The following is a 25518-nucleotide window of genomic DNA, read 5'->3' as shown; positions in this document are numbered from 1 at the left end:
TGCTGGCACCTTAGGTCAGGGGTGCCAGGCAAGGTCGACAATGCTTGGAGGAACCAGGGGGAAGTGTGTAAAGAAACACAGCAACCAAACAGGAAAAAGACTAGTAGTACATATAGAACCCCACCTTCCTAAAAATGTAATATGCATGTGCATATACAGTACACAGAAAACATATAAAGGGAAGTTCCCCAAAATGTTTTGAAGGGGTTTCTCTGGGTAATGAACCTAGAGAGAATTTCTAACTGGAGATGTGGCTGGAGGACAACAATTGTCACACCACATCTGAGTCCAAAGGGCGTTGGGTGGCCAGGTCACACTGTGCAACTCCAGCATCTCCCTCCCTTTCTCAAGGCCTTAGGTTCCTCAAATAGGGTTCAGAAAGGGTTGGCTGGGACAGTGGCCTGGAGTTCTGATGCCTCCTGTCCCCCACAGCATGACTGGCACTGTGACCTACATAACTGCCTTGCACTGGCTCAGCCCTGACTGCGGGCTGACACTTTGTTTCAGAGAAAAGAGGAGGGGGCCCAAGGGCTGCACATCTGTTGTTCTCCCTGCCGAGGATTTCACAGGATTTCCGGGGTACCCCACCACATCCTGACCTACTTGGCAGGTGCATCTCACAAGCATAAAGGCCAAGGGGAGCTGCCTGCCAGGGTTGCCAGCCCACGACCCACATTGTTCCTGCTGCCCATCACAGAGCAGCTGCAGGTGTGGCCACAGGCCTTTGCCACCTGCCCCTGCCCCACCTTGTTTCCCTGTCCTACTGAGCTGCAGAGGAGAGCTGTAGCATTGCCCCAGGTTCCTCAGCCTTGCTCCAAGGGCAAGACATGCAGGACAAATGGCCAGCTGGAGGAGGCACAGGTACTTCTCCAGCCATCTTCCCATGGCTGGCTCTAAGTCAGAGTCTTGGACGAGCCACTGGGAAAACTTGGGACCCTCTCCTTTAAGAGGTGGTGCAGGTTGTGTTTTAAAAGAAGCTTCCATTGGCATGCTCTATGAAAACCAGATGCAAGCAAACTGCTGCAGGGACGTGGGTGGGCCACTGCTCAGGACAGAGCACCTTGAGGAAAAGGCTCTGAGAAGGCAAGCTACCTGCTCAAGTCACTCAATGAAGTCGAGAAAGCCTTTGCCCATTTGTCAGCTGGACCAGACCACCAGGTCTTGGAGCAGTTCTACTCCTGTATGCCTTGGAAGGGGTCTCATTAGTTCTCAGGCTAACAAAGAGGTGGGCTTTAACCTGAGACCAGACGAGGATGGAATTGTCCTGGAGGTCATTTTCTGGTCATTCTAAGGTGTCATGGGAAGATGATGTGGGGTCACTCACTGCCAGGGAAGCTGGCAGTTTCACGCTTTATTAAGTCCTGAATTGCTCCTCTTGGCTGCTAGTTGTGCTCTGGGGGATTTTATGGCCATTGCCACACCTGCCTTGCTGGGTGTTTCACAATAAGATCAGTGAGAACAGGGGGTTGAAATCTAGGCATGTCAGAGTCCCTGTGGCTCAGGTCTCTGGTGGTGCTTCTGTCTCAGTGACCCCGACGTGGGGTGAGGGAGACCTGGTGGGCGGAGGTGGACATGGAGGGCCATTGTTGACATGGGACTTTGCTCCTTTCCCTTAACATCTCTACCACCTAGGGGGGCAGAGAGAGCAGGGAAATAGAGTTCCACATGGTCAGGGATCCTGTTGGATGCAGAACACATTGTCCAACAAAGACCGTGTTCCAGATGGTGTTCAGGCTCCTGATATCTGCATGCCCTGAAATTCTGCTGACAAGACAAACACAGACTACAACAATAACAATGGCAAAGACCCTCACTTTGATACCAGTAATTACACAGAATGGGAGAACAGAGATTCCAGCATGGAACCTGTCATTTCAGATCTGGGTGTTTGGAAGAGGAGGGAGCAAATGGAGCCCTCCCCAGGGACGTTAAATGTCCCCAAGCACTGGAAAGGCCTTGCTGTGGCTTACATCACACTTCCCAGCCAGCTGAGCTGTGCTTTTCATGCATCTGCGTGAAGCACCAGTGTTACTCACAAGCTTACCTGCAAGGTGGGAATCGGGGCTTGGCCCCAGCCAGCATATGCAGCCCTTGAGTCCCACCCAGCCTGAGTCACTTGTCAGTCACACAGATGCTGTCCCCCCAGTCCAGCCAAGCTCCTCAAGCATTCGTTGTACCAGGCCTTGGGCTCTTGAACGAGCCCCCCACCCCAGGCTGGTGTTCACTGCTTCTGGTGGCAGGTGCTATTGCGTTTTTAGGCTGCCATCCCTCCTGCCCAGTGCCTTAGGGAGCCAGCACTGCTGCTGGGGTAGGTTATGCTTGGTCTGGTTGTCTAGGTGAGCGTTTGACCCGCATCCAACCCCACTGCATGACTACATGCAATGAAGGCAGCTCTCTGATCTCTGTTTTTCCCTTGGCTGGAACCAGGAAGGAGGAAAGAGTATATGAGTGTGGAGGAGACAGTGTGCCTGGGAGAGAGCGGGCCAAGGCTGTGCAGGTGTGTATGCCATGCAGAATAGCCCCGATTTGCAGGTCTGCCCATGGTGGTGGTGTAAATGTTGCCGTGGGCTGCTTTCCAGGTTCCTGTGGGCCCTGTCAGGAGGCCAGGTGGGAAGACAGACAACACAGACCGGGTCTCCATGCTGAAATTCGTCCTGACAGCTTTCCTCACTTGGAACAGCTGCCTACAGACAGCCCCGTTGGCTTCAAAGGAGGGAGACACCAGACTTGGTCTACCATGTGGAGGCCTCTTACAGACTCGTTTGATGTCTCCAGTAAGCCCATCTATGCACAGAACAGGAAGCTGAAGCTTGGAGAGGTCAAAGTACTTATTCAGGACCTTACAGCAAGTTCAGGCTTGGGGCCCGTTCAGATCCTATTCTCTTTACAAGCAACTGTAATTTCTCCCATACCTACATCCCAGGTAGGTGAAATTATCATCTGAATGATAGATGCTTTAAGAGCTGGGACTACTGGCGAGAACAGGAGAAAATTCATAGAGGCCTGGGACCAGGGATGTCCACCTGGGTCAGAGGCAAGGAGTGCAGAGTCAACCTCTTCTCACCAGATGAGAGCCAGCCGAAGACCAAGTCATCGGCTCTCTGAGCTCTGAGCTTGCCAACGCTGGGCCTTAAGATCATCTCAACAGTGACTTCAATACTAGGACAAGGGCTAAACCCAGTACCCCTAAAGTTTTACTTGCCACACATAACTTTAAAGCACACTATGGGCCTGCCACCTGCTCCTGAGTGTGCCTTCCACTCCCCCCCAGCTCTGCACAGTGTGCTTCATGGTACGTATACCTTGTATAGAACTGGGGAGACTGGAGTGGAGGGCCTCACTTGTCAGTGGTGGACACGAGATCTGAACTCATGTGAACTGGCTCTGCCCTACTGTGCTCTTGGGCAGAAGGAAATGGCCAGGGAGTTCTCCCTTACTTCGCAACAAGCTCACAGTCCCACTGTTCTGTGTGCTCAAGGACCATCCTCAAGAGATATCCAGCTGATAGGCTGAGAGGCATAAAGATGGGGCAGACCCTGACACATAAGGGGCTTGGTGTTTGTGTTCAGCAGAAAAGTACAGGTTTTAAAGCGGTTGTCCAGTCTGTAAGTTGGGTCAGTGTACTCCCTCCCAGGGCTCATGGGCAAATTGAGTGAACCTGACTTTGGGAACTGCACCAGCTACCCCTCACATCTTTGTCCCTAAGCTCTCTGTTATCCCCTGTGGCATCTGTCTTCTTGTGCTTATTTCATGGAGGGTTTAACGACCACCCCCCTCTCCAGGATAGCTTTCCAAGGCCAGTGTCTGTGTTCATTCTACTCTGTAGTGGGAAACCTTGCCCTGTTAGGTCTCTGATTCCCATCGTCTGCATGCAGTCCTCCATTGGGTCAAATGATTGTGATATATGTAATAAAAAAATGCCTCACATAGTACAGGCAGGAGGGGGTCTGGGTCAGGACCATCTGTCTTGTTCACAGTGTTCAGCTTGCCTCCACAGGCAGGCCATGGGAAGGGGGTGTGAGACCTGGTGAGCCCCTGAGTCTGCACCACTCCCCCCATTTCTATCTATGGCTGGGGTTATCAACATCAAATGGAACCCCCTTCTTTAGTGGTGCCTTGATGGGAGGAAGTGGTCGACACAGGCTGTTCTTTGTTCCTTCAGACATTTAGTGGGGTCAGGCAGTGGGGAAGTCAGTCTTGTGGAATAGCTTCAGTGCGTATGTATCAAAAGGCTGGACAGACAGACCGACAGACACGTACATGTCCGGCGGGGCTGTCGGGAGCCACTCATGACACAATGAAAACTTTCTCCTAGGACACAGTATAAATCCTTAATGACCCCTTCTGTTCTCTCTGTTCCAACCTCTCTCAGAGAAAGAACTAGGGAGAGGGAGTCCTGCTGTGTGGCAGGTGAAAATGAGAACCCAGCAGCCTTGGTCACTGCAGGAAGCCAACAGGGTATGCCAGATCCAGTGTCGCCTGCATTTTAAGATATGCACATTTGTCTCAGGAGTGTGCTGCCAGCTGCCACAGCTCAGAGTGGGACAGTTTCTTCTGTCTTAAGAAAAGGGCCTCAGATGGCTGGTACACAATTCTCCCCGCCCCCACCACTGCTACCTTGTATCTGCTCTATTTGTGTCAGATGAAGGAGCAACCAAACCATGCTTTTGGCCAGCCGGAGACAAAGGGCTGCCAGCTCAGTAGCTTTGCCATTGAACCAATTGTGTGTGCCCCCTGCTGGTTAACAGTCCTTGCCAAGGCACCGCAGAGTGCCTAGTGAGCAATAGTGTCCTCTTAGGGTTGGCACTTGGGCCACTGCCTCACACTTCGCACATCCTACATGGTGCACACAATGTGAATTTCTTTCCAGTGCACAAGGGAGTGGGGGCAAGACTGACACTCCAAGAGGCTCACCAGTGGCCCACTTGGAAAGCTGAGCTAGACATTCTGACCCTCCCCTGACACACAGATTCCCAGAGCTGTGTCGGACGCTTGGGGCTCAGTGCAGTCTGGGTGCCCAGTCCACAGGCCCTTCATCGCCTCTGGAGATTTTGACTCCTGGGCATGTTAACTGCCCTAGACTCGCATTCTTCTACCTGGAACATATCAGTTGCAACAGAGTTTGCCAGAATGTTCATCTGGGCTTAACGTGTTTGTTCCCAGAGGGCCACAGCCTAGCTCACTAGCGTTACAGGGCAGCTACTGTAGCTGGGAGCAGGACAGGAGCTCACAGCCAACAGGGTGCATTGCTGCTGGGGTGAAGAGCAATGCTGCAGACCCTGGCCTCTGTTGTTCACCCGTTTCAGCCCCTAGGAGCCCCTCTCTGCCTCTGCCCCCCCCCCCCCCAGCTAGGCTGCTTGGGAGCCACCCAACCTCTCAGGTCCTCATTTTCTTACCCAAACAACAGCCACACAGGACGGTTCTGAGCACTGCAGGCACTTCATTCTCTTCCTCTATCACTCAGGAGGAGGGGAGGGGCACCTGTTCTTGACTCCAGACCACAGCCCAAGCAAGTCATCCCCTGACACAGGCACCAGGGGCGTGTGGGTACCCAAAGGATCATGTCGCATGCCACATTCCTTACAAAGTTGTAAACCTCTCCCCTCTCTTCCAATTCCAGTGGGCTTTTGAAATGTGTGCACTTCCCACATGGGCTCTCTAATCCACACCTCCCCCAAGGCCCCCCATACACACACATACACACTGTACACACCCTTACTTCCATGACAGCAAGTGACCTGTGGCTCTCCCCAGTAGTGCTGCACAGACTCCAAATGACTCCACTGCGGCTGCTCAGCCACCTGTGCTCCACGTGCCTCAGCTGTCAGCACCCCAGGGCGGCAGCATTCCCTGAGCCCACTCTGTGCGTCTGAAACTGAGCTTGGCAGCCAGCACACCTTAGTACATTTAACCCACCAGTGTCTGCAAATTAGGTACTGCTTTCCCATTTTACAGATGGTAAAAATGAAGGCCCAGAGAGATCTCAGTACCTTCCCCAAGGTCACACAGCTAAGGAGTCTGGTGGCAAGTCCTAATTTCCCTCACAGACTGCTACTTAGCAAACATAAAATAATAATAATAATAATAATAACTTTCCTGGTTAGCAACAGCCCTGTGCAAATCCCTGGTCCTTTGCATAGCCTGAGGCCTCAGCCACTTGCGGAGCAGCTACACTGTGCAGGACACAGGCTACAGATTGAGCTCCTCCCTGTGTCCTCAGAGGCTCCAGACTCCAGCAAGACCACCCTGCCTGCTGTGCCTCAGCAAAGTCCCCCAAGTCTTTCCCTGCCACATCCCCCCAAGATACCTGCCAACGCCGGGCCTGGTCTCCCTTGGGGAGTCAGCTGCAGAGGGGCTGGCAAGGCCCCTGGCTCCTCACGGCCTGGCCATCAGCTGCTGCTGCTGCGGGAATGAGCAGGCAGTGGCAGCAGTGGGGCCTCCCGCGGGGGTGCAGGAGCCGCCCATGCTAGCAGGCAGTGCTGCCGGAGCTCGCACTGCACACTTCCTCTGCCAGAAACAAGGAAGGCAAGCGCTTGCTGCGGGGCAGGTTCCTGTTTTCAGTGACCACACGGAGGAGCAGGCTTCTGTCTGCAAAGATGGAGAAAACAGGCACTTCATCAGTGTTCTCACGCAGCCCCAGGAGGCAGCTAGCTTGCCTCCACTAGCCAGGGCCTGGAGAAACTGGGCTTCTCTCTCTAACTGAAGGGCCCATGGAGCTGAGGCTGGGCACGTGTGTGCTTCTGGAGCCAGCTGTTGTGCCTGCCCTTCCCTCTGCCTGACCCTGGCCTGAGGCTTAGAGCCACAGCTTCTCTTTTCTCAGTTTCCCAGCTGTAACAGTTGCCTGTGTCCCTGGTGCTGGCTGTACCCTCCATGAGTGTGAGAGGCTTGCACAGCCTGGCAACAGCTACTTAGAAGAAAGGAGCCACCTGGCAGCTTTTCTCCCCTGCTTGATCATGACCGAAAGAAACCAGAAAGTTTAGGAACAACAGTCCTTCCTTTCACGCCCTTTCGCAGCCTGTGGGCTGGAGTGTATCCTAGGAGAGACACCCTGGGCGGGGGGGGGGGGGGGGGGGGGCGGCTGGAGGGATGCATTGGCTGGGGTGCGTCACTGGCCATCCTCTGGGATGGTGGCACTGTGACTCTGAGGCTGCAGTTCTTGGGGGGACAGGGCCTGAGGTATCCTGAGGCTGGCTGTCGCCTTTGGTGCTAACTCTTCAGGGGTTCACACACCGAAACGTGCGCCTCGAGCCTGGGGAACAAGACAGCACCCTGCCTTGGTGCAGGGTGACCTTGGGGTGAATCTGGGTGAAGGGCCCTTGAGGGCACTTCAAAGAAGTGAGAATTGGTGAGAATTGGAATTAAAAGATAAACTTAAAAGATAAGTTTATTGTAGTGCAAAATATTTTGAAATCTGTACATACACAAAGCTGATAGAAAATAAATATTGCAAAAAAACTATGCAGAACTTTCAATATTTTGCATCAAAATACACTTTTAGCTCTGTTTTTCACAGATTTTTCAAAGGACATACACGTAAGGTGTAAGTTGTTCTCTTTCAGCTTGATGATAGGTTTGAAATTTTAACATAGCAAAGCCTATGTCACAAAATATACCTTGCATTCATATTTATGTATGAATGCAATGTATTTATGTATGCATTCATATAAATGCATATTCATGTATGCATTCATATATATGTATAAACCTTTCTTATTCGTACAGTATGAATCTGAAGCAAGGAAACCCAGACAGGCAGGACTGAAAGCTTATTGGTAGAAGAGGTGGAAGTTTCTAGCATGCTGGCTCCAGGATTTCTCTGGGAGTTGCCTGCTTGGGCTGGGAATGCTGGCTGACCTTGCTGGGGTGGCCCTCCAAGAGTCCCCATCCCACCCCAAAACACTGGCATGTACCCAGGACAGTCATTTGGAAACCTCACTTGGTGTAGTTTGCCTAGATGAATTACAAACGCCAAGGCTGTGTCTAAATCCAGAAGACATACTGTGCTCCAGAGAGGCTTTCTCAGTAGACAGGTGTCAAAACCACTGTGCGAAGAGCACACTGGGAAGCGGGGAGGGAGTAGGGCGGAAGTGGCACTCCCCTCAGATGCACTCTGTGGGGGAAGGAAGAGAGCTTGCACTCAGGGTCCAGGACGTAAGCCCAGAAGGAGCGCCCTGTTGGCTTACTCTCTCATTTCAGCAGTTACAGAGCCCTGGGTACTCTCGGTTACACCCAGGACCCATTCCCTCATACCACCCCTTCCATAAGCTTTATTGAGAAGCCATGAATGAAAGCTGGCCATATACCTGCTGACCTTCTCGGGGGGAAGTCACATGTCAAAAATGCACTGCTAAGAAATTGTGCAGAGCGGGGCAGGGGGGCCAGAGGGGTTCCTACGGGCTGGAGGGCTCTCTCACTCTGTCTCTCTCACTTGCTCTCACTCTCTCTTGTGTGTCCCTGAGCTGAGACCTATGGGAGGAGAAGGAGCCAGCCTCAGGGCATGCCGCTGGTTAAGCAGGCCGTGGAGGCGAGGGGGACAGACCCAGACTGAGAGGAAAAGTGCCATCGGGAGGGTGCCTGGTGTGGGTCCCCTTCCAGGAGGAGCTACTGAAGAGGAAGAGGCCCAGGAGCTGGAACCCAGGTCTCCACGCTGCCCACTTCCAGGGTGAGTCACCAAACAACCAGGGGCTGCTGCCAGTTCCCCTCAACATGCGCTGTTTGGGGAGCTTTCTCTCACCTCCTGGGTAACTGTGAAGGAAGGACGGGAGGTTTGATAAAAGTTCCTTAAGCTGGAAACTATGACCACAGCAGGGCTTAGGTGCAGGTGAGAACTTGGGACTGTGGCCCACAGAGCAGGTGAACCCTGTGTTGCCACTGGCTCCTATTGTGGGCCATGCTGTCAGGTTGCTCAGGCTGTCAACCGCCATTTCCAAGGAATCTCAAGGGGTTACCGGTCTCAGTTTGGGCTACTGTGGTCACGTGTCTGTGTGTGTGTGTGTAAGAGAGTGAGCGAGAAAGAGAGAGAGAGAGAGACTGGGTCAGGCTATGGGAGACTGCCCTGTGAAGTCAATAATGATCAGCAACCCTGAACTTGACCCAGTAGCTGGCAAGAACATCCCACTATAGCCCTTCCCCTGCAATCAAGTCATGACAATCAAAAATGTCCAAGATGTTACCCAGTGTGTCCTGGGGAGCAGTTGTGCATCTATCCCATGGAGGGACTGGGAGCAGCCAAGAGAGGAGGCACCTGAGCATGGTCTGTCACAGGCCATGGAGGCTGCTAGTACCACGCAGCCTAGCCACGCTGTGCTTCCCCATACACATGGCAGAAGGAAGCAACAAAGCTCCCTTGGGCTGGCTCTCTGCCTGGCCGGACTTCCCTGTCCCCCAGCACAGAGCAAGAAGAAATGCATGGCCTAGTCACACAGGCAAGCACAGGGAGCTGCGCAGGGCAGTAAGGATGCAGCCTCCTCAATGAAGGGCAGTTTTCAGAGGCATGAATTGTAGGCCACTTAGCACAAAGGGGTCAAGGCCCAAGGGAGGTCAGGGGTCCCACTGAGGAGGGTGGGGGAGCCTGTTGTTTTCCTTCCACACCTGTTCCAGCCATCCATCTCCCATGCTACACCCTCAGAATGCATGCAGCTTTCTCTCCTGACCCATGACTGAACCTTGGGGTGTGAGTGTGAGCCTGTCACGTGCTCAGGCATCCTCCTGTCAGTGTCCTCTCAGTGAAGCTTGTATGCTTCCCTGGGTGCCTCTGCCTGCACTTGCACCTGCTCAAGACACACTCCACCCCAAACTGGGCCAGGCCTGTCTTCAAGGAGTTCACAGCCAACTGCTGTGCTTCTTCCTTTGCCAAACCCTACCCCCAACCACATCTGCTGCGTGTGTGTTAGGCTGTTCAGTGCAGCAGGCATTCCCCTTGTGTGTGCTGCACTGGAGGGCAGATTTGGGAATCTACACATTCAGAGAGGGCTTTGTGCCTCCCTGCACTTGAGCAGTTTACAACCTAGTGGAGGAACAAGACAGATGACAAAGTCCTGGGATGTACAGGGAGGAAGCAAGGAAAGAGCCAGGACAGGGGGCAGGGTGGACCCAGGGCTCCCAGTTCCATGGGAAACCCCACACTGAAGTGTGGTGGGACTAAGTTGGATTCCTTCCCAGCGGGGTGGTGGTTGTTCAAGGTCATTGACATCCTCAGTCAACCCAAGAAGAAAGACGGACACTTGGCAGGCGATGCCACTCCTGAGGAGCTCAAGTGTCAGTATGGACTCAGCCAGCCCCCGCTGCACCTGCCAGGAGATGATCATGAGGTCAGGCTCTGGGGCTCACAGACCCCCAGGACCATGTGGGCAGGAAGCAGCTGATTTCCGCAGGGCTTGGTAAATTAATTAGGAATGAGGGCTCCAATGAATGGTCAGAGGCAGATGGTCAAGATGCCAGCCTGCGCAGGGTTGGGGGTCGCTCAGTTAGGCCTGAGCACGGCTCATCCCCTTCATTAGCACAGAACGGCTCCCCGGGGGAACAAACAGCTTCATGCACTTGAAGTCATCAGAGCCAGGCCGAGGCTGATGAGCGTCCTGACTGCAGCCATCAAAGGCTCATTTCTCCAGCTTCCGTCCTGGCGGGATTCCAGGTTGGGGAAGTCAAGTGCTTTCCAAGACAGTTCAGCCTCCCGAGGCACGAGTGCAATGAATAAACCCCCTGCTTGGTCCAAGTGTATAGCATGGACCAGTATTAGCAGTGCCCCAGCACTACGTGGCTTGCTGTGGCTTGCTGTGGTGAAGCAGTGGAGAGAATGAATGAGGGAACAAACATCTGAGAACCGCGAGCAAAGACAACTGGCTCTTGCTGATGGGCTTTGTGTTCCTTAGTTGCTGTCTGTGTCTAAACTTCACCTGGAGAAACCGCCCAGTGTTTAGTTTCCTCTGTCACCAGCTGGTAAGTGTACTGAGTCCAGGCCCTAGAGGTTGATGTTCAAACCAGCATCTCATGGAGCCTTCGCATCTCCATCCACTTCCTCCATGCTCAGTGCTTCCCTGGTCAAGGCCTGGCTCCCCAGACAAGGCTCAGGCACTCCTGCCATTCTCCGAGAGCCCTTGGCCAGGGCTTGTCGTCCGCAGGGCGAACCTCAGTCCTTCTCCTGGCATTCAATGCTCACCCTGCGTGTTCTCTGAGGACGGTGTCATCATTCAAGAACTTGGGCCTCCTCCCCCATGGGAACTTAGGTTCTCTTCAACAAGCACTTGGCTCTCCCCATCCTACCACCTGAAAGCACACAGCTAAAGGTCCCTTCAGGCCCATCCAGAGCTCATCTGGTCTACAACCATGCTCAGAGCTGCCCCTGGAGAAGTGATCACCGCCTGCCCTGGCTGAGCTCCCTCAGGTTGTAACTGCACCGCAGGGCTAGGACACCTAGGACACCGCAGGGCAGAGTGCTAGATGGGGTGTTCACTGTGTCTTTTCCACTCTTCCCATTGTGAGATGACTTCCATTGTGCCTTATCTGCATTCTACCTAGCAAGGTCAGCCCATCTTGTCTTCTCTCTCCCCTTTCAGATCCACCAGAATGGGCCAATAAATGGACTTGCTCTAATTCTTTCTCTGCTTTCTGCCACCACAGCCATGCTGTTCTTAGCATTTGTGTTGATTCTTCCCACGTTCCTTCCTCTGGTCTGCTGATGGGCAGGGTCTCCCAAGTTTGAGTTCACTGACCTGGAATAGAATTGTTTCTCCCATTTGAGGACCAGGGTCAGCAGGGAGTCTCTGCTTAGGACCATCCCAGACTTAGTCGTTTCATCCTCCAGAATCAGGGTCTGGTGAAAGGGTTGGGCTTCCTTCACCCTAGCCCTGCCCCAGACCCTCAGTCTTGTCCTTTGCATAAAGGCCCACAATCCAGAACTGGCCCATAGCTTATGTCATGTGGCATTCATGGATGAAGGCCAGCAGTGCCAGTGTCCTGTGCCTGAAGCTTAGCCATTGCCACAGCACCTACACCTGTTCCGGGGTGAGGAAGCTTGCTGCCCACTTTGATGACTCTCAGCAGAGCAGAAACCTCATCTAAGTGACATCCTGGCTTGACACTTCCCTGCAGCCTCCTCCGGGAAGGGCTTCCTCTGGTTGCCTGTGGGGTCATTTCCAATTCTTGATCGTGTTTCCCAAGAGCAAGAAAATTTCATGTAAGCATGCCCTGTGGATTCATGTTGATTGAGTAATGGTGGACACATATGACTCAACTGATACATCCACTATAATGATGAAAATTACTGTTGACTGATAAGATTTCTCAAGTGATGTTTATAAGGAAATCCTGTAGGGTTTCCTTGCTGTGCTCCCATCAATGGTTTGATGCATGCCCATTGCAAGACCATGACTCAGCAGAGGCACAGAAGACAGGAAACAGAGCCACCTTAATGCGGAACTTGAACCATCACTTCTTCAGCTTCCCTTGGCGCAAGTCCACAGCAGATCATCCAGGCAGTGGTCACAGCAGCCTTGGGAGCTCTGCTTAAGGGCAGTGTGCCAGTCTTTGAGAAAGTCAGTCAGGGGGATAGCGGTGGAGGATGGTGTCAGAACCACACAGCGTCATTTCAAGGCAGTATTGGCACCTCCCTGCCCTACACATCCGCAGCTCTGAATTACAGAAACTGTGGGCCCCTAGGAGGCATGGAACAGGTGCCCGTGAGCAGCCTGCAGATACGCATGAGCAGGAAGAGAGGGACTGGAAGTGAGAGACCAAGGGAGCCCGTGTGCAAGAAGGAACTCCCTCCCCACCCCTCCCAGGAGCACAAATTTCCTTGAGGTTCTAACACCTGATTCCTTCCTGAGTCACAGACACTGGTGGAATTTTCCTGATAAGAGAACCACAGCCAAGGCAGCCCCATGTGCATGTTCACGATAAGGCCTCTACAACCAGCCTCCCTCCCCAGCAGCCAGGCAGGCCTCCTAACGGCTCTGCGGGCGTTCTCCTCTCCAACAGTGACACCCACAACAAGGCTCGCCCAGCACTCCAGCGATGGACTTGAGCACCACAATACGCATGCAAACCTGCAACGAAATTATGTAAGCTCCTGTTGAAGCCCCGCTAGCACCCCGGCCTAGGATGATTTGGTGCTGGGGTGAGACATGCCTCCTTCTAAAGCCCAGATCGTCTTGTACTTATCAGAAGATGAATGCACAGGAAGCTGGTCTTGATGTCATTGCAAGTGGTGACCTCAGTTAAAAACCAGCCCTATGTTGGGTGTGAAGTTATGAACAGGTGGCCATTCAGGAAGCACTGAGCCAGGCCGCCCAGCGGGGGTCAGCATGGGGGATGGAGGCAGGTGGGTGCAGTCACACAGCCATATCTGGAGAGCATCTCACTACTTTAATTTTATCTTAATGCTAACAGTACAATAGCTGATACTTGACACGCGCATTGTGTTTGATGGGTAATGAAGAATTGTTTGGATCTGCTATCTAATTGTATAAAATCTCTTGGGAACATCAGTTGGGATTTTAGCGGCTGCCACTGTTTGTTGGAAATCTGACATATGTAAGGAGGCATTTGGCACGTCCTGTCTATCTCAGCAAATGGTTGGGGAAATATTCTTCTTGCCTTACTTTGCATTTGAGGGAAATGAGGCTTTGGTACTTTGGGTGGCTTTTCTAATAATATACATCTGGTAAGAGTGCATGCCACACCCTGACCCCATTAGATAGGAAAACTGGAACCCCAAAAATGAAGCCAATTACCAAGTTGTCGGTGCTGAATTGCGCAGGGTTTCTCTAATCCAGCAGCTCCTGCTAGACCTCTTTTTTCTGTGTCACTATAAAAATAATATTCTATGCTAGTTTTCATTTAACAAATTTGAAGAAGATGGTGTTGGAAGCAGTGTGGTATGGATTCCAGAACCTGAGCAGGCTCTGGTGTCTAGCTGTGAGTGCTACATGGAGTTTATAGAAATGTGAGAGTCAGTAGAGAAATTTGGAGGGAGCGTCTGCTTGAATCAAGAGTCCAGGAGCTGTCAGGGCTAGCCTCATGAGGACTGGGGCCCAGGCTGAGAACCCAACAGGAGGAAGTAGGCGCCGCAGCTGAAATGCTGGGTGCACTAGGACACACCTGGGCCCTAGGGGGGTATGGGAGGGCAGGTGTGGCCTCAGACCTGCAGACACAGATGCTAAGGCGGACCAGACCAGGGACCTGGGGACAGCTGCTCATTGGACACCTTGTCCCCAGGAACCCCAAAGCCAATCGCCGAGGTCTCTTGATGGTCAGGGTGTTGGAACTGTGACCTGCACAGCTGCTTCCCAGACCAGCCTTCTCTGCAGCCATGAGCCCCTGGTGGCAGCAGGAGGGAGCCCTTTGAATTCCAGACCTAATTCCAGCACTCATGCTCACCCCCCCCACACACACACAGCTGCATTTCCCTGCAGCTCCTGCCCATTCCTTCCACCATGGTTCCTGGAAGCATACTCAGGCCACTCTCCAGCCTTCAGCCAGGCCAGTGCCTCCTCAGAAAGGCCCTCTACATCCCACGACTCCTGCCTCTGGGTTCAGCTCCCCACTCAGTCTGCATGGAGTCGTGAGTTGCTTGGCTAGGTCTTGCCTCTTTGTGGACCTGTCCTGCCTGAGAGGTCGCTGACCCCTGAGGGCATCTGCCCTGCCATTCCCCTCGCACCCTCTTTATTGTCTGCTCACACCATGTGGTCCTGTACAGAACAGTTGGCATTTTCTACCATCAGTGTGTTTATTGGGAAAGGGAAGAAGGCAGCAGGAAATAAAGTTGGTGGGGACAAATAAAGCAAAGTAGTGGGGAGAGAAGGAGAGGCCATGGGTCCTGCTCATGGGGTCTGCTCAATCCTGACTTGGCAGAAGCCCCTTGGTCCCCGAAACAAACTTGGGAGACAGAGACCCGTATGTATATATGAAGTGTACTGAGCGGAGGCCCTGGGCCCATGTTTCAGATTCCTCCTGCAGTAAGAGGCAACAATGGCCTCAGCTGTCACTCATGGTGTCAGTTCTAAAATTTGACACCTTCACTTGGAAATCAGTGATGTTTCTGTGCCAAGCATTTAAATGGCTTCTGACAGCCAGAAGGTGAGGGAAGCAATTAGACATCAAGTTTGTGACAGATGGAAAAGGCATTTTGTCGTTGACAAGACCCGGAGGAGGGGTCTGTCAGGTGCACGATCCATTCTGAAGGCCACAGCCACCGCAGCCTAGCCCCTCTCCATGGCCAGAGAAGGCTGGAGAAGGGAGGTGGTGCAATATTCTGTCTGGCAGGCAAAGGCCAAGTGGGGTTGTGGCCTTGGAGACAGAACAACCTGCCAACAGGGCTTGATTGGGAACAAGGTGGTCACTCTCTCTGAGACTCTGCCATTCTTTAAGGAAATGGTACAATCATTGTCCTGCTTGGAAGGTGGCTGTCTGTAAACTGCTAATACACACCAGGTACCTGCTACTGTACAACTTCGTGTTTCCCCTTCCTCCTTCTCCCCTGCAACTAGTGGGGAACTTGAGTTTGCAAATGGAAATACACGACGGCTCGGTGTTTCTGTAGGGCAAGTAGGCAGAACCTGATTACTCAGAGTGCATTAGAAATAGGTTTCTATCAAATGCAAGGCAAAGCTCTCAGACCTTGGGTAAGGCAAAGGTTTTACAACACAAAAAGCACAAGTGGCCAGAGGGGGAAAAATGGATGGATTGGACCTTGTCAATATGAAAAGTATCTATGCTGTAAATGGTATCTGTAAGTGAGAAGGTGGCCCACAACCTGAGTGGAAAAAAAATGGCAATCATGGTTCTGATAAGGGATTTCTGGCTAACTCAGTAACAGCGAGACAAACAATTCAATGTTAAAAACAAAGGATCAGAATAGATATTTCTCTGAAGAAAATGTTGCAGAATAATGATCCTTCATATGGACACACCGTGTTTGTTCCTGATCCGGGTGTCATTAGATGGGCACTTGGGGTATTTCCACCTATTAGCAATGATGAATAATGCTGCTATGGACATTTGTGTCCAACTTAGCATGTGAATATTTTAAGCAAAAACCTTGAAAAGAATAAATAGAACAGAGTGACAGTCACAATAGACTGCTTGGTGGGTGAGAAAGTCTCAAAAATAATATGATGTCACTTATTTCCTAAATATAAATATTGAAGCACTGTGCACAGACATACACACTCACAGAGAGACGAGTCAGGGGACTGTAGCATCTACCCGCAGCTCTGCTTGCATTTCATGCCAACTTAATTTTGTCTTGCTCACCCATGTTTCTCACTGTGCATTTTTGTGCTGCTATGTTTACTTTGAATGTTGCGAAAAGGCATTCTGTTTCACTTCTAAAGACACCCAGGGGTCCCACCAAGTTTCCCAGGGAGTCTGAACTACAAGGCTAGCAGAGTCAGCAAGTGTTCTTTTGATAGGAATCAGTTTTGTTTTAGTTCATAGTTTTAATGTAATTTAAATGTTTTCTAATTAGAAATTTAATATCAATCACTGGAGAAAATTTAAACTTTCCTAAAAAGTATAAAATGCCAATAAAACCCACCTATCAATTTGTTCAGCTTGTCCTGGGAATTGGTGAGGTTGGACTAATTAAGGAGGCATGAAGGAGGGCAGGCCACAGGACAGGAGCCAGGTCAGCTGTCTCTGGCTCTCCTTTGACACCTGTCACGGACTGAGGCAGCATAGCAGCATGGGAGGGCACCCTGGAGCCAGCAGGTCCAGTTTCCAATCCATTCAAGCTTAAACCTCTTTGTCACTCTTTGCTGAGTCTGCTCCAAATACTTCTTACGTACACTTCTGGCCCATACACAAAGGAATGGTTAAGTAAGCAGTATATTGTGTGATATTAGTTCTTATTTCCCAGACAGGCTGTGGGTGTTTCCGTGAGGCAACCTATGCAAGAGTTCTGTGTTAGGTGCCTGCAGGACAACTGTCAGCGTGTATCAAAGTGCCTGAGAGTGGATTCTTCTTAAAATTCATTAAACTTTGTTTTTTGTTTCTTTGGAAAGCGAGAGAGAGCTCCCGTGTGATGGTCCACTTCCCAGATGCCCACAACAGCTGGAACTGGAAGCCAGAAAGGCATTCCAGGTCTCCTGTGTAGGTATCTGGGACCCGGGTGCTTGAGCCTTCTTTTCCAAGTTGCGCATTAGCACACAGCTGGAAAGGAAAGGAAAGCTAATGCTCAAACCCAGGCATGCCAGTGTGATTTGAAGACATTCCGCCTGCTGGCTTCATTGCTCTGCTAAATGCCTGTCCATGTTTCAGTCTTTTAACACAGCGTAGCAGTGGGTATTTGGTGCAGAAGTTGAGCTGCCCACTGCGATGCCCAGAGTGCCTGGGCCTGAGTTCCTAGCTCTTCTCAAATCGCAGTTTCCTGTTAATGTGCATGCTGGGTGGTACAAGTAGATGACTCAGTGGCTCAGGTCCCCACTTTCCACATGAGACATACATTGAGCGCTGGTTGGACCTTTGCTTCACTCACCCATGTTCCATGGCCTCTCACTGAGTAACACTGGGTGGTACCAACTCCAGAGAGCAGGAAGGAGAAGTGTTCTCTTGTGCCCTAATTCAGAGCTTCAAGATTAAAGATCTATCAGTCATCATGCCAGCCTGAATGTTGTCAAAACCGAAGTGTTACAAATCAGAGGCAAACTCTTCAGTCAAGAAAAGATGATTCCAGTGTAGAAATCATTCAAGAGAATACTAACATGGATATGAACTTGAGTACAAAAGAGTTTTATGAGTTATCTCGGCAGCTCAGTCATATGCCGTAATTTAGCTGGGAGAAAGAGAGATCCTTCCTATCTAATCCTTACCTCATCCTTCATCATGACCTAGATCATGACAGCCAAAAAAGTCCCATGTATGGCCACTGCATGGGACCAGAGCTAGGCAGCTATTCTAGATACCCAACAGTCCAAGACCTGGGTGCTTACACTGCTCTCCTGGGTGGACATTGACAGGGACCTGCTGGATCAGCTTAGTTTGCACTGACGGGCTTAGTTGAGTGAAATTTCAGGTCAGGATAAGTTATCATAGAAATTAAACCTTGGTTGACATTATACCTACTGGTAATTACAAAGAACTGTCCCCAAGTGTCTACCACACATTGGGTGTTTCGCCCATCTGTCCTGTGACTGTTGACCATAATGCTCCTTTTATAGACCAGGACCCCACCCTCCATGCTCTGGAAGACAATGGAATCCAGCCAAGTGGTGACAGGCAGAACTGTTGGCCTGCCCCAGTTGCCTGTGCCTCCCCTTCACACAAGGACAGAGAGGGACGGATGGCCATAGTCACTATGGAGACACACAGTGGCTGGAACATGGAGCCAGGGAGCCAGGGAACCCACTGGCTGCAGTCCAAGTTTTCCTCCACTCCTGCCCCCTAGCCATGAGTCTTGTCACCCCAAAAATCTGTTCCAGTGCCCTCCTTGTGGGCTGATTCTGATGCTCAGCCCTCACAGGAGGGCCCATCATGAGGGCTTCGTGGGAGCTCGTTATTGGTTCCACACAGTAATTCCTGGAGGAAGCTCAATGTGGAGTACACCTTGAGACATCTGCCCTTCCCCATTCCTCTGAGTGCCCTTCACCCCGAAAAGCCTCACTTCCCGGGAGCTGAGGAGTTGAGAGGTGTGAGGGCACAGGTGGGGCCCACAGCTCCTTAGTCTGCCCAGAGTCTCTGCTCCACTCACAGATGCCCCTCAGGGTGGCCAAGCTTCACATGGAGACAGCCCCTCTCCCTGCTGTGTTTCCTGCTGGTGACACCTTCATAGAAGGCCTGTGAGAATTCCACATGGGAAACACTGTGTATGTGTACGTGTGTTTGTGTGTGTCTGTAGGAATGTGCTTGTGTGTCCATGTGCACGAGTGTGGATGTGTGTGAATGTGTACCTGCGTGTTTGTTGTGTGTATGTGTGTGTGTCTGGGACTATGTGTGCTCTGAGGATGTATGTGTGAGTGTATCTTGCTGGGACTCTGTGTGCGTGTCTGTGTGTGGATGTGTATTTGTATACTTGTGTATGTATGTCTGAGATTGTTGTGCCCTGGGTAGGTCTGCATCTCAGTGTGTGCTGTGTATTCCCGTGTGGGGCTGTGCATGAGCTCTCAAACACTCAAGGACAGAGCAGTCCTGGCCCAAGGTGACCATCATGGCTCACTGAGAACAGGCCAGTGTTCAGAGACTCCAGGACGCAAAGCCTGAGTCAGCACTTGAGGTTTGGGCCCATGCTATTTTTAGAGTTATAAAAACAACAAGAGGAAGCGCTATGCTACTTAATAGCTGAGTCAGATTTAGATAAAGCGTAGGTCTGGCATGGCCCTGCTGGTATGGAAGGGCCGATCAGGGGGTATGGAGGTCCTGCAGGCTGCAGGGGTGCCCTGAGGCCCCACTACAGTGGCAGCAATCCTATGGCACACCTGCCACTGTGAGGCTGACCCATGCCATCCACACCCATGCTACTGTAGACATTTTTACCCTGATCTCTGAGCGTGCTTCTGCCTCTGTCCACTGAAGGGGGCCAAACCCTGGCGGGAGATGGCAGCACCACGTCTCCAACAAGCAACAGAACCAGAAGCCGACCCTGGGCCTTCTGCCCCAAAGTCCAAGCTCTTGGTACAGCTCTGGACAGCACCCCTCCTTCTGCTCCCAGCCCCAGTCTGCAACTGAGTGCTTTAAAGTGGAGGCTGAGTAGCTGGGTTTTTTGTTAGGTTTTGTCTTGCTTAACTGCTATTTTTCCATGAAGGTAGAGGTTTCCTACAGAAAAACGCTAAAAACCCAACACCAGAAGATAGAGGAAAGTTCTCATAGCTATCTCACAGCATCAGCAGCACCCACGCCTTTAACCACTTCCGTGCTGAAGCAGGAACCCCGGCTTTTCATGGCTGAGGGAAATGTGGAAAACATCTGCAGCTCCATTCGAATTTGCATCTCCCTGTGGCCCCGGGCAGTGTTGGAGCTGAGCTGAGCAGCCCCTTGGATGTGTTGCCATTTGCTATTTAGAACATGGGTTTTGACCTTGAACATTCTGGGAGCATGTCTGTATGTTTCCTGTTTAAAAACACACAACATATCTGTTATTGTTCAGGAAAGCTGGTCTCTCACTGGTAAAGGCATAAACCCCAAGGCACAGGAATACAAGGGCACCAAGTCACCTCAACTGTAACTCAAGGCCCCGTGGTGGAACTTCAGGCCCTGGGATGAGCCAGGGTGCAATTCCCCTTCTCTGACAGATGTTTGAGTTCACAGGGAGCCACTGGCTGGAGACTTACACAGCCAGAAGCCTTGCCTGATGGAAGTCCTGCCAGCGGCAGCCAACTTTGTCTTAAAACGTTGAGGACAGAACAACTGCCTTGTTCTGCTTGAGTCAGCAGCCCAAGCTGCCAGGCCTGGTCTAGGCAGCTGAGAACAGTGGGGAAGGACTCCTTGGGCCCTCAGCCATGAGTACCTGTGTCGAGGGGCCTCCAATGCCATGCCCTGTGTGTCTTCCAGGCCCAGGCTGAGTGTCTCACTGTCTGGCCTTGTTTCTTACTCTAGCCACAAGGTCCTCACTTGGACTTAGCAATGAAACAGATACTGGTGGTGGTCATGTTGCCACCTGTCCTCAAGAGTACTTCAGATGGATGTGTAAGGCTCATCTGGTTCTTTTCTCCAGTCCTGAGTCTTATTCAGTCCTCTGGTCTCAAGATGGCCACTTTCCTCTGTTAGCCTGGACACTCCCATCTGTAAAATGGGATAAGAGTGTCTCCTTTATGGAAGTTAAATAATTCGATATCTGGGCCTGCTCTTTCAATGATCTCTCTGGCAGGAGAAAGGCATGGGGTTGATGACATCGTGTCAGGATGCCAAGGTGGAAATGGTGTCCAAGACTCTCTGATGCCATTGTCCTGCATCTAGGGCAAGACCTGGGCCACAGAGCTTGGCCTTTCTGCTACTGCAGGTCCCACTTGGCCTCTGGGGACAGGGGCCCTGATCAAGGCACTTGTTGTGGCAGTATCAGCCTTGGGCTCCTCCCTCTTGGTCCTCCCCCTGGCTTGGGCATCGGCTCCAAGCCCTATTGGCAGCACATTTCACCACACCCATTGCTCTGCCTGTGCTTTGCCTGTGACCATTCAGCCCTGATCCTAAAAGCACAAAACCAATGGCACCTTCCATGAGTGGTGCTGTTAGGAACACCTTGTTCCAGGAACTGTGTCTGTTCCCATTGGCCTCTCAGATGGACACTCTGGAGCATGCATCTCTTCCATCTGGATGTCTATCCATTGTCCCTTGGGACAAGTGAGTGTTCAGGGTCACTCCTGCCTGCCGTCAGAGGTGCATCCCTCTGCACTCCTCCCACCATCCTCTCCATGAGCTCTGGTGCACCCCTGTGACTGTTGTTGATACACTTAGCTCAGGGTAAGACATGGAGTTGGGACAGAGTGACCGTGGAGTCAGACAGACCAGTGTGCTCTCTTAGCACCTGTGTAAGAGGAGCCAGTTCAGCTCATCAATGTGCCCTCCTCCACTGGATAGAAACACACATGGGAAAACATAGAAGTTGAGATCATGGCTCAGCATGGGTCTCTGAGATAGCTCTGCCATTCGCCAGCTTGGGCAAGGGAGTGAACCTGTTTGTACCCCAGTTCCTCCTCCCTCTCTGCCTCTTAGGGGTGTGGTTAAGATTTTTAAAAATTTATTTATTAATTACATTGTATTATGTGACACAGTTTTATAGGTACTGGGATCCCCCCCACCCCTCCCCAAACCCTCCCCCCATGGTGGATTCCTTCACCCTGTTGCATAACCACAGTTCAATTTCAGTTGAGATTCCTACATTGCAAGCATATACCAAGCATAGAGTCCAGCATCTTATTGTCCAGTCAAGTTCAACAGCTTCTTAGGGAGACCTTCTCTGGTCTGAAGGTAGAGCCAGCAGAGTATCATCCCGATCAATTAAAAGCTCCAATGAGGTGACATGTGACGAATGCGTAGCACTCAGCACCCAAGCCTTGGTGAGTTACCCACTGAGCATGAGTGTTGTTATAAAACTCCTTATACCTGGCACATACTAGGTAGCTGAAATATCCCTCTGCTTTCTGAAGTTTAGTTGGTTTGTCTCAAAATCGGGTGATAACTATGCCAACCTCATATTACTGCTTGTGAAGGTTATGTAAAGCATAGGCACCCAGTTCCTGGTAGAAGAGAAAGAAGCTCACAGAACCTGGCAGGTGCTAGCATGTAGTTGATAGTGATGCTATCCAGCCCAGCTGCCCCTTATCAAAGACCAATGTTTGGAGGCCAATGAAACCCCTCATGCAAGACTCCCTGGTCTTAGAGCTAGAACATTCCATTCCCATGAGGACCCTGCCTGGGATCCACATACACCTTGGAGGAGCCCAATAATCTGAGCCCACAGGCTGGCTTCACGTCTGAGAAGGTGCCCCACTTGGATCAAGGTGCTTCTTTTTTTGACTTCCACACCCATGCCACCATATACACTTTACTCTGGCCTGTGAGCATGCTTCTGCTTCTGTCCTCTGAAGATGGCCAAACCCTGGTGGGAGATGGCTGGACCACATCAATTGGGGCCAATAAGAGCAAGCAACTGACATGCTTGCTGTGGGTGAGCTCTTGAGTTCATTCATCTAAGTCCTCTATCAGTGGTAGTCACTTGTTACCTGAGTCATGGTGGCAGTGGTACTCATATCCCAGCTGCTTCCCTGTTCTGTCCATGATTCTTTGATGCAGTGGGAGTTCCCTGGCATCATTCATGGGTCAGGACCCATCAGAGGTCCTTGACAGAGGTGGAGAGGTGGGGCAGAGACCTTGATGCCATCAGCAATCCAGGCAGAGCTGGACTTCCTGACCCTGGATCCAAGACAGGAAATGGCCCCAGTACCCTGGTCCTTGAACACAGATATTCACTAGTTCTGCTGGGACAGCAGATGGTTGGAGCAATCAATGGCTGTGTCTCTGGCATCTTCTGGGAGGCACATGTTTGAAAATCCATCTCTCATAGTTGAGCCGGGGAACTTTGCTGCTTAGGCAAAACCCAGGAGGAGGCAATGAGATGGAATTCCACCGGTGCAGAGTTCTCTTCCCAGAGGGTTGCTCTAAACCTATCAACCCTTTGCTTCCATGCACAACTCTAGCCGCATCTCCAAGGCCAAAGTTTGCCCCATTCAAGATCACATGGTATGTGGGCATTGCCTTTGCTCAGTCTTGATCACCCCCTTCGTGGACATCCCCAGGAACATTCTGGGGTTCCCAAGAGTAAAGGAGCATCAGCTGTGGCCTGAAGGTCTCTTAGGTGAGCCATGGGAGGGGCTGATCCAGATCCCCGGCTCTGAGCCTGCCTTGTCTTCCAGGGCGGCTCTGCACTCTCCCCGGCTGCAGTCATCAGCCCTGAGAGGGCTCAGCTGCAGACAGCTGCTTTGGCAAAGGAGGTTGGCTGTCCCAGCTCATCCAGCCAGGATGTGGTGTCCTGCCTCCGCCAGAAGCCTGCTAACATCCTCAATGATGCCCAAACCAAGGTAAGTCCTTTGTATGTAGAAAGCTACAACCTGAAAAGGAGTTGTGACCCATCCTGGCCACATGGTTCGCTGCTAACTAGCTGGAGCTGGAATGCACATTTCCTGGCCCTCTATGGGACACAGCCAGGTACTAAGATAGACAGATCCTTATAACAATCAGGTTTGTCATCTCTGAAATGGGAGCAATAAAGCAGGGCTCAGAGAGGAGGGGCATATAGCAGTGCAGCACACCTGGAGGGCCTTGTGCTGGACTGGAACCACAGGAGCTCTGAGTCCAGTCCCAGCACGTCCCTGGGAGCTGGAGATGCAGCCGCACAGCAGGCTGTGGCCCCTCTCACTCCTGAAAGAGCTTCGTGTCTCTTTCCAGCTACTGAGTTCTCATTCATAGTGTGCCGTTGGCTGGCCCTGACACTCATTGAGGGCATGCTGTCAGGCATGGCTGTCGTCATCTCTGCTGGACTTCAAGACCAAGGAGTTGGAGCAAGTCCCATGCTGAGCTCCTCCACTGTAGGCTCAACTGATGAAAACTAAAGCGAATTCACTTTTAGCTGTCAGGACCACTGCTTTCTTCTCTACCACTGACTCCCCCAGCCTACCTCCCTGCCATCCTTCCCCACTCCTCCCTTGGGCCCAACTGTGACCTTGGCAGGAAGGCTCCTGGGAACCTGAGGGCTAGCTGCATCTCCCAGCCCCTGGAACTGTCACAGTGCCCTGGCTGCCTGTTCCTGTTGCGTTAACTTTGCTTTTAGTACAGTCCATGTGGATGACATCAGCATGGCTCTGGCTAGAACCTCGTGTGGCAAAGCAATACACCTGGTTATTCTACTGCTATTTGTTATGTAAAGGATAAGATCCATGCAAGTAATGACAGCCCTTTGTAACCCACGCAGCTCCTGGCTGTGAGTGGCCCTTTCCACTACTGGGGTCCCATGGTCGACGGCCGCTACCTGCGTGAGACTCCAGCTAGAGTGCTGCAGAGGCTGCCACGGGCCAAGGTGGATCTGCTCATTGGGAGCTCGCAGGACGATGGACTCATCAACAGAGCCAAGGCCGTGAAGGTAGGTAGGGTGGGGCCTCGGGTGTCTGCAGCTCCGGCTGGGCCTGTGTGACTCTGACCAGCCAAACCCCTCTGGCCAAGCATCCTTAATGTGACTGCTAGTTAACACGACAGCTGTGGACACACTGGGAGACAGTGAAGCTGCAGGGGCTTGGCATGTGTCGTGGGGTTGGGAGTTGAGACATTAGACATCATCAGGGGAGTGGGCAGCACAGATACATCCACAGGTAACAGCTGGGAATGAATCATGAAGGACTGTGGGCTCCCCAGCAACCTGCAGATTCCAAGTGAGAGCACCCAGGTTCTGAGAGCTTGAGAACCCCTGTTCTTATGAATAATAGGAACTCATGATGCAGGAGAGACCCACACATAATGTGGGTCTCAGCTACGCTGCATACAAGGCAGGGTATCCAGAATGTTTGAAAAACCGTCACTGCACCCAGGCAGGACTCCATATTCTTTAGGATTATTCCACTTCCTTGGGGGTAATATATCTCACTTTTTACAGCGGTAAAAGCATCCATTCTACATGCTAAGTGTAGGAGGGCTTTTATCACAACATTAATTATTATGGTAACAAGTTGGAAACGCCTCAGGTGTCCATTAACTGAAAAATGGTCAACAAAGTGAAGTTGAACACACACACACACCGGTAGGTATTATGCAGACGTTAAGAGCGTGCACACAACATGAGTGTGTCTCCCCTGGCTTGGGGCACACCTGTGACATGTGGTTAGATGCAGAAGAAACCACGGAGATAGAACTGAAGGCAGCTTTGCTACTTTAGAAAAGCAAAGCTGCCCATAACTGAAGCTGTGTCAGTGTGTATATTTTATACACCTCCACATGAAAAGATTATGGTATAGAATGAAAGACAACAAGCAATTAACCTCAGCTCCCCCAGGAGGTGTGAAAAAGAATATTATGAATTAATTACTGCAACTGCTATAAGTAATG

General features: G+C 51.5%; 2 protein-coding genes across 4 annotated transcripts in view; one reads left to right on the top strand and one right to left on the bottom strand.

Moving 5' to 3' along the window:
• TG (thyroglobulin) overlaps positions 1-25518 on the top strand; it is a 205445-nt gene that overhangs the window by 153383 nt on the left and 26544 nt on the right. Inside the window, exons 42-43 of the mRNA XM_004580737.2 lie at positions 23340-23504; positions 24395-24562. Of these exons, the coding sequence (XP_004580794.2) occupies positions 23340-23504; positions 24395-24562 (333 nt within the window). The remainder of the gene's footprint in view (positions 1-23339; positions 23505-24394; positions 24563-25518) is intronic.
• Positions 1-25518, bottom strand: part of SLA (Src like adaptor) — a 54469-nt gene that overhangs the window by 24162 nt on the left and 4789 nt on the right. For 2 of the 3 annotated variants that reach the window (XM_058668458.1, XM_058668460.1), the window contains exon 1: positions 6308-6495. The exons of the other annotated variant lie outside the window; for it this stretch is intronic. The gene's annotated coding sequence lies outside the window, so the exon portion shown is untranslated. Of the gene's footprint in view, positions 1-6307; positions 6496-25518 lie in introns of those variants that run through there. 3 annotated transcript variants of the gene reach the window in all.

Source organism: Ochotona princeps, chromosome 9 (assembly GCF_030435755.1).
Source record: "Ochotona princeps isolate mOchPri1 chromosome 9, mOchPri1.hap1, whole genome shotgun sequence".
Taxonomy (NCBI): Eukaryota; Metazoa; Chordata; class Mammalia; order Lagomorpha; family Ochotonidae; genus Ochotona; species Ochotona princeps.
Note: the sequence above shows the minus strand (reverse complement) of the source record. Positions and strands in the feature narration are given on the sequence as shown.